This window comes from Echinops telfairi, unplaced genomic scaffold (assembly GCF_000313985.2).
Source record: "Echinops telfairi isolate 266 unplaced genomic scaffold, ASM31398v2 ScPeMD7_2565;HRSCAF=3150, whole genome shotgun sequence".
Classification (NCBI taxonomy): Eukaryota; Metazoa; Chordata; class Mammalia; order Afrosoricida; family Tenrecidae; genus Echinops; species Echinops telfairi.
The window spans coordinates 6,687,059-6,695,871 of NW_022106463.1; the positions used below are offsets into that span (position 1 = coordinate 6,687,059).

The window sequence follows — 8,813 nt, forward strand, 5'->3', positions numbered from 1 at the left end:
GGAGGAGGAGGAGGAGGAGGGAAGCCAGCTGATCCTTCGCTTAGCAAATGGGGTCTCCAAGGTGTCCGCACAGAAGAGTGACGTGCAGGGAGACCTCTCTGACAAACCCCAGGCAGGAGTCAAATAGAGCCCATCCCCTGAGTTTTTGCAGATAACGTTTTATTGGCACACAGCCACGGACATCCATGCATGTTTTATCTGTGGCTGCTCCCTAGGTACAGCGTCAGATGGTTACATGGGAGGCTGCTAGGTCCCGAAATAGTTACACCCTAGCCCTTGACATCACATTCGTTGTCTGGACCCTAAGCCACAGCACCTGCTGGAGAAGGGAGGCATCGCACAGAACCGCGAGGGGCTAACAAGGGCCGCTATTTTGAAGGTGACATGGTGACAGGTGAGTTTGAACAAGTGCCTGACTCTGCCAACAGATGGAAGTTGAAGCCACGGGAAGGCAGAAGACCAGGAGAAGGTCCTCCTCAGTGGAACGAATGGAACTCACCATGTGGACATTCACACCTGTTTGGGGGGGGTTGTGACTTAAACATGGAGTGGTTACCTGAAGGGTCCGCAGTGTAGAGACTGGCTGCAGCTGCCATGGGCCCCGGTGGATGAAGGGCGCTCGCAGATGACCTCTGGCTCGCAATCAGAATCCTGCTCTTTGCCGACGGCAGACGGGACATCGCACCCAATCCCAACTGGGGCTTCAGCAGCATGGCAGATCGGTAGAAAGTCGGAGGGACTTCGTAATGAGCAAACGGAGGAGGGCAGAAGTCTTCTTTTCCGGGGTGCTCTGTAACCTGTAATGGTCGATCAGAGGTCAGGTAAGCGTGCTCAGCGCCAAAGCTCGATGGATGACTTATCACTTGATCACACTTCATGTATCTCCTCTAGGTCCCACGGTCTGCGTCTCTAAGTTCACAACACCACTGTGGGATCTGTCCCATCTCTTCCTTCTCTTCTGCTTCTAATATGCTGTGAACCTGGGTTGGGGCCGGGGCGGGGCTGACGCTTTAAAGGTTAGTACTGAACCGCTAGCTTCAAGAACAGTGGCTCAAACCCATCCTTGGAAGCCCTGTACCGGCTGCTATGGGTCAGACATAGGACAATGGCGAGGATGGTGCAGGATTGGGCAGTGGTTTGTTCTGTTGTTCACAGGGTCGTTATGCGTTGAACTGACTCTTGGCCCCTAACAACAATGAGTCAGGATCAACTCCCTGGCAGGTTTTTTTTGGGGGGGGTAGAGGGATGGAGAGATAAAAAGAAAGGGTCCCTCTATAACCATGTGCTATTTCACTGTCCTGGAACTCCAGTGGAGTTCGTCCACTCTCCAAATACATAACCATCCTCGGAGCAAAGAAAGAAACTTGCACGCATCTGTAAAATGTCCAGTCTCCTTCTTCTCCACGAGACGGGGCCCCTTTCCTCACGGCACTCTGGCCTGGGTGGACTCTGTCGATGTGTGGGGAAGACCTCCCTAAGTCATTATCAATGTGTGGTAAAGACCTTACTAATTCATTATCAATGTACAGTGAAGACTTTACTAAGTCATTATCAGTGTATGGTTAAGACCTTACTAAGTCATTAACAGCATATGGTAAGACTTCACTAAGTCATTATCAATGTGTGGTTAAGTTTACTGTCATTATCAATGTGTGGTGAAACCTTACTAAGTCATTATCAGCATATGGTAAGACTTTACTAGGCTCCTTGGGGAGTAAATCATATTTTGGTGATGAGGGAGAGAGGGTCCCTGGAAAATAGAGGAGTTGGTGGGAAATATGTTTTCGGGCATCACCAATGTGTTTGCATATTTAAAAATAAGAAACTGTGAGTTACTTCCTGACGGTAGTGGGTTTACAGGATGGGCTTCAAGATCAGCAGTTTGGAGCTACCTGCTGCTCCTAAAGAGACAGAAGAGACTGTGCGCTCCTGTAAAGATGTCAGGGAACCGTGTAGTGGACGCCGACTCACAGTGGTCCTATAGAACAGGCAGACTTGCCCCGGGCGTTTCCGAGACTATAACTCTTCACGGGAGTGGAAAGCCATGCCGTTCTCCCTCAGCTGGAAGTTTTGAACTGCAGACCTCACGGTTAGTAGCTCAACCTGTAACCACGACACCACCAGGGCTCCTCTTGTAAAAACGTACACTCTTAAAAACCCAGCGGAGCAGTTCGACTCGATCTTCTAGTTCACGATGAGCCGTAATTGAGTCGCTGGCCATGAACTGAGTTGTCTGTTTCGGTTTCAGTGTGGTTTAGAATGGTGTTGTGACATTGTGCCCTGGTGGCACGAGGGTTAAGCACTTGAATGCTCATCTGGAGGATGGTGAGAAAAGGCCTGGCAATCTGGTCCTATAAAAAGCTGGGCCCAGGCGGCTCTGGGGGAGCCATTGGACAGTCCCACTGAGTCCAAGGAGCTAGAAACAGCTAGACAGAACACCGTAACAACAGGCCCTGAGGGTCTGTAAGCAGGTTTTAAAGGCAGCCTGTCTCTGTTCTTTCTGAAACTTAACCATCCCAAAACACCAAACCAAACTCACTGCCACTGAGTCAACGCCGACTCCGTGTGACCCGACAACACGGGGCGGAACTACCCCTGTGGGTTTCTGAGACCGCAACTCTTTACTGGAGTAGAAAGCTGGTGGTTTTGAACTGCTGACCTTGCAGTTAGCAGCCCAACTCATAACCACTCTGCCACCACAACTCCTGCTTTCTCTGGTAGTCGGCAGCTTGTCTTAGAGCACAGCTTGAGGGTACCTCTTTTTCACACTTAGAAGAACTTGTCTTTTTACTAAAAGGACAGCAATTTTAACAGCATTTCACAAATCACAAGATCTTTAAAGGTTATAGTAAAAATCAAACGAGCAAAACTTTTAAGGTTAACTCAATCTTACCACATGAACGAAATCTAAATACATTTCAGCCAAAATTAAAATATGGAATACCTGGAGGTAAATAAAGTAATTATCATAACACATTAAAGGCCTGATCGCTTGTTTCTGGGAGGTCAGTTTTCAAGAGAACTTAGTATGAGCTCAGTGTCGAAAGAGGCTCGACATAGGGGTTTCTGTCACGAACAGCTTAGATCAAAGTTTCTTTCATAACCTTTACCTGTTTGTTTATTTACCTACAGGCAGTCCAGGTTTTCCAGACTAGGGTAGATTATGATGAAGCAAGGCCTGATAACTTACTTCCAAATATCAGCCCATGAAAACATTATGGGTCACAACCGAATGTTGTCCAACAGAGTGCTGGAAGACGAGGCCCCTCGATTGGGGACACACATACACACACACACACACACACACACACACACCATCGCACTGATTCTGACGCTAGCAACCCTACGGGACAGGGTAAGACTGCCCCTGTGGGTGTCAGAAGCTGTAAGTCTTCACAGGGGCAGACAGCCTCATCTTGCCCCCAAGGGGTGGCTGGTGGTTTCAAAGCACCGAAAATACATAATGGCCATGATGATAGGCTTGATTATGAAGATGGTAGTGTGTGCGCGCATGTGTGTGCATTCGTAAAAAAATAAGTTTATATATATAAAGTTTTCTTTCATAACATTTATTTGTGAATTTGTTCACGTACAGTTTTTCTTATAAATTAGTTGGGGATCAACACTGCAGATCCTCAACTTTGTATCCAACAGTTTTGAGTTACGCATCCACCCCTCCCTCGCCACCAGATCGTTCACCCTTCAGTGGGCTGCTCTTAGAAACACACCCCAAGCTCAGGTGTATTCATTCATATATTTATGCTTCTAATTTACAATAGAAGTGCTTATAGATAATTAAGGGAAAAATTGTCTAATGAAAGAAAATAAGAAAGGGAAGAGGTAAAGGATCGATTCCTTTTCCGTTTTAATTTAAAGAAAGAGTGCCAACAAGTGAGTGCCTAAGAGTGCCAAAGGCGATGTCTGAAACGATACATCTGCTCATTAATTCTGCCCGACATCCCATTGCATTTCATGTGTCAGACTTGTATCCACTCCGGAATCGCAAGCATTTAAGCATGGTTCCTTAATTGGGGTACAGAGAGCTTTGATATGAGCAGCTCAAGAGATAAACCCCTAACCCGCTACTCGTTTAATACTGACATTACCGAAACAAATGACCGGGCCTTTAATGTGCTGTTAGAATTACGTTATAAAATATGCATGGTGACCTTTGCACATTGTCTGCCAGTCGGCTGATGCCAGCTATAGACTCCCGTCAAAGAACATTCTACATCTGCTGTGTGATCAAATGACCATCTCTGCTAACTCTCCCACCACCCAGCCTTGGCTGAGCTGTCAGACTCCTCAACGCGCTGCCAGAGAGTCAGCGCTGACTCATAGCACCCCTCCAGGACCAGGGTAGAACTCCCCTGTGGTTTCTGAGACTCGCTCACTGCCAGGGACTCAATGCTCACTCACAGGCCCCCCCGCCCCACATCCCGGACCCTGGGGTTCCTGCGACTGTAACTCCATGGTCTCAGCAGCAGTAGGTTGGTTTGGGTCTGGTTGCAATATCCTTATGAACGCTGGCTCGTCCCTTCCTGTGACCTTCCTGTGAGGGTATGTCCAATGGTCTACAGAGGGGCTTTGGGTCTCCACTCTGAGCCCTCTCTTTCACAGTGATATGATTTTTTTGTTTTGTGTCTTCTGATGCCTGATACCTGATCCTGTCAATACCTCGTGATCACACAGGCTGGGGTGCTTCTTCCATGTGGGCTTTGCTGCTTCCCTGCTAGATGGCTGCTTGTTTACCTTCAAGCCTTTAAGACCCCAGACACTGTATCTTTTGATAGCAGGGCACCATCAGCTTTCTTAACCATATATGCTTATGCACCCACTTTGTCTTCAGCGATTGTGTCAGGAATGTGAGCATTACACAACATTCCTCTATTTCTTTAATGCTTCCTCCCCTACCCACTATCATGACCCCAGTTCTACCTTACAAACCCAGCTAGGCTGGAGCATGTACACTGGTACAGATCAGAGCTCTCAACACACAGCATCCAGGACAGATAAACCCTTCAGGAAGAGTATTGGGAGCAGCAATACCTTCAGGGTAGGGGGAAGGTAGAGGGAGAAGGGGGAGAAAGGGGGAACCAATCACAATGATCAACATATAACACCACCAATGGTGTTATATGAACAACAGAAATGTGGTTGAAAGGAAGTAGCAACTTGTGTGAGATATGAGAATAATAGTGTATAATTTATCAAGGGTTCATGAGAGTGGGAGGTGGGGGAGGAAGGGGAAAAAGAGGAGCTGATACCATGGGCTCAAGAAGAAAGAAAATGTTTTGAAAAGGATGTCCAATGACAGACAATATGGAAGGCCATTGGCTCAAGTCCAAAAAAGCAGAGTTTAATGAGCCAGGGGCAGGACCCAGACAAGCAAGAAGCCAGCCGGTTTTCCATGGGATCCACTTGCATGAGAAGACCACACCCCTAAGGAAACTTCCTTTCAATGTAGGAGCTGTTCCTAACCCCTAACAAACTTCAGCGTGGAGATGATTACGTTGGGTTGGGTTAGAGCTCAACACAGGGGTACTAAGTCTTAACTGCCAAGCCACTGAGAACCTGGGCCAGCCAACTTGACACAAAACCTTAACTTTCACAACAGGGCAGTAGCCTCATAGGCCAAGAAATCTTTTGTTTGCTTTGCTTCCAAAATGATTTCAACAGCTTTACTTAAAAAAAATTCCGCCATGCAGTCAGTTCCCTCATAGCGACCCTTTGGGGCAGGATTGAGTCTTCAGTGGCCTGCCTGTCACTTGACATGCCCACCTTGGGTACATTTGCCACTGCAGCCACAAGCCTGCTGCCTTCCTGTCAACCTTGGGTTCACGACCCCCCTCAGCTACTTGAGTCAGACCCATGGACTTGAACTTTCCTGCTTTGCTACAACCACGCGAACCATTTCCTTGACAGAAATGTCACTGTGTAAATACGTAAATAAGCTTCACTGGTTTGGCTTCCCTAAGGAACCCAGTCTCGGGCAATCATTAGACTTTAATATATATCCATCCCAGTGAAGTCTTCTGATTAACAACAGTCTATAGCCAAACCAGTAAGGACTGTCCACCTTGAGCAGCCTGCTCGTTTGTGATCCAGCTATATGGGGTCAGACTGACAACAGCAATGGAAAAGATCAGCTGTGAGTCTCAAGGACAGCAAGTCGATGTTAACAAAGGAGGGACAACTCAGAGAGGGAGGGTGAGGAGGCCCACGGGCTCAGAGAATGCCATCAGGGCCCCTGGAATGCCCATGTAGAAACGGCTACCTTGGTGCAGGATCCGCTGTGCATCTTCAAAACAGCAGCACATGAAAAATCAACATTGAACATATTTCCAAACACCAAACAAGTGACATTAAAAAAATAATCGGGATTTCAAACTAAGTCCCAAGGCCAATCAAGGCCCACTGACAAATGCCATCTTGCCAGACCTTTCTTCTTCCCTGGAAAACCACACAGGTTCCCTTGAGGGGCCCCGGGGAGAGCACAGGGCCAAAGGACCCTGACCAAGGGATGGTCCGATGCCAGGGAATCGAGAGGGGAGGCCAGTCCCGAGCCACACACCCGCATATCACAAGCACACGGCCCAGTGTCGGTGTCAGTGTCTGGGTCTTGTCTTCTCAGCACTGCCCTATCTTCCCACCGTCCTCCCCATCAAACACCCAAAGGGCTGGCTCGGCAGGGTCCCCAGAAAAGTGCCCGAGACGGATCCTCCTGAACCCTAAGCTGACACATCCTCAGACAGCAATCTAAGCAAGGAGGGGTTGTTACCAGAGTGAACTTCTCGAAGCTCAGAAATCGAAAGCCCGATGCCACCAACTCCTCTGGAAAGGATCACATCCGAAGGATCCCTGGCGGCGTAGAGGTTATGCACTGGGCCGCTAACTGAAAGGTCAGCAGTTCAAAACCACTAGCGACTCCAAGGGAGAAAGGTGGGGCTTTCTCCTCCTGTAGAGAGTTACCGTCTCAGAAACGCTCAGGGGCAGTTCTACCCTGTCCTACAGGGTCACCATGAGTCAGGACTGACTCAATGGCAGTTGGCTTGGTTTGGGGTTAGATCTCTAAAAAACAAAACAAAAAAACCCAATCAACTCGGCCTCAGCGTGACCCTACAAGGCAGGCTAGCTCTGCCACTGGGGGCTTCTGGAGTTGTGAAGCCTCACCGAGGAGGAAAGCCACATTCATCTTCCTCCTCGGAGTGACTGAAGGATTCTCACTGCTGCCCTTACCACTGGCAGCTCCACCCACACAACCCTTTATGGCACCAGGGCTCCTTAAGTAGAATGGGAGGGAAACGTGACCAGAACACAGTCACCAGAGAGACCAGACTTACTGGTCAGATGGAGACCAGCAGGACCCAGGGACTATGGACCTTAGGCACGCTTCAGGCATGAAAATGAACTCAATTTTCAGCCAAACAATACATAAGTCAATAAGGGGAACAATAACACTAGGGGGGTGAGAACACTTTAGAATAATCAACTACTGGAGATCAAGGGGCAGCATTCATCCAAGGACAACATTCTCTTGGGTGGGTTAGGAAGGAGGGAGGGATGGAAACCAGAAACATGGGAAGTGGGATGAGTGAGGGTACCTTTGAATTGTTGAATGCAAACCTGATGATCGGCTCTGTAAGTGTTCACCCAATTCAAATTGAAAAATAAAAAATAAAGGCCCTGTGGGTCACAGCTGTACTCGGCCAGACGCCCAGTCACCATGAGTGGGAATCAATTTGATGACCACTGGTCTGGAGCCCCTGGGAGGTGCACACAGTGGATGAGTTTGCCTTAATGGTAGTGAGTTTTGTTTTATTTGGGTTTGTCTCTTACAACCTGGTCAGCCAGCAGAGGCCTCCGGCTTGTTCCCTGACTCACAGATTTTGGATTCACCAGCCTCTAGAACACAGTGAGCCAGCAAAGGCCTCCAGCCTGCTGCCTGACTCACAGATTTGGGCCTTGACAGCTGAAAGACATAAAGAAAAATTCAAGTCTTGAGTTGGAATAATGAAAGATTCTATATGCAAAATATTGAACGATGCCGGAAACATCAAGAGAAGATCAAAGGAAAACACAGAGTCACTATTCCAAAAGAACTGGTCGGAATACAAACATTTCAAGAGGTCCCATATGGTCAAGAACCAATGGTATTGAAGGAAGAAATCCAACCTGCATTGGTGCTAGAGAAGATTGAAAGGACCACGAACTGCCCGGAGGGCAACCCGGTCAGTATCGGAAGAAGTCAGGCCAGGGTGCTCCTTAGAGGCAAGGATGGCAAGACTTCATCTTACAGACTTGGGACATAACGCTGGGAGAGACCAGTCCCCGGAGAAGGACATCATTTTGGTAAAGTGGAGGGGTGCTGGAGAAGAGGGAGGCCCCTGACAAGATGGATGGACACAGCGGCTGCAGCCATGGGCTCAGGCAGAGGAACCATCATGAGGATGGTGCCGGACCGCCCGATGTTTCGTTCTGTTGTGCAGAGGGCCACTGTGGGTCCGTGCCAACTTGAAGGCACCTCACAACAGGAACTGACAAGAGAGCACCAGAAATGTTTCCACGTGCTGGTGAAGCGCTGCCAACACTCACCCATCAATGCCAAGAAACTAGGAAGACCTGGCCAAAAGAAAGGAAGAGAGCCACACTTGTGCCCATTCCAAAGACAGATGACGCCACCGAATGTGGAAACCCTCAGACAATATCACCACTGTCACGGGCAAGGAAAAAAGCGTGCTGACGGCCCTTCAACGGTTGCAGCAGGGCCTCGACAGGGAGCTGTCAAAAACTCGGGTCAGATTCCGAAGAGG

At 48.6% G+C, this 8,813-nt stretch overlaps 1 protein-coding gene across 1 annotated transcript in view; it reads right to left on the minus strand.

The window, feature by feature from the left end:
• The window catches only part of LOC101653304 (microtubule associated scaffold protein 2), a 169,326-nt gene that overhangs the window by 155,742 nt on the left and 4,771 nt on the right, over positions 1-8,813 (minus strand). The window contains exon 3 of the mRNA XM_045293990.1: positions 557-797. Within this exon, the coding sequence (XP_045149925.1) occupies positions 557-797 (241 nt within the window). The remainder of the gene's footprint in view (positions 1-556; positions 798-8,813) is intronic.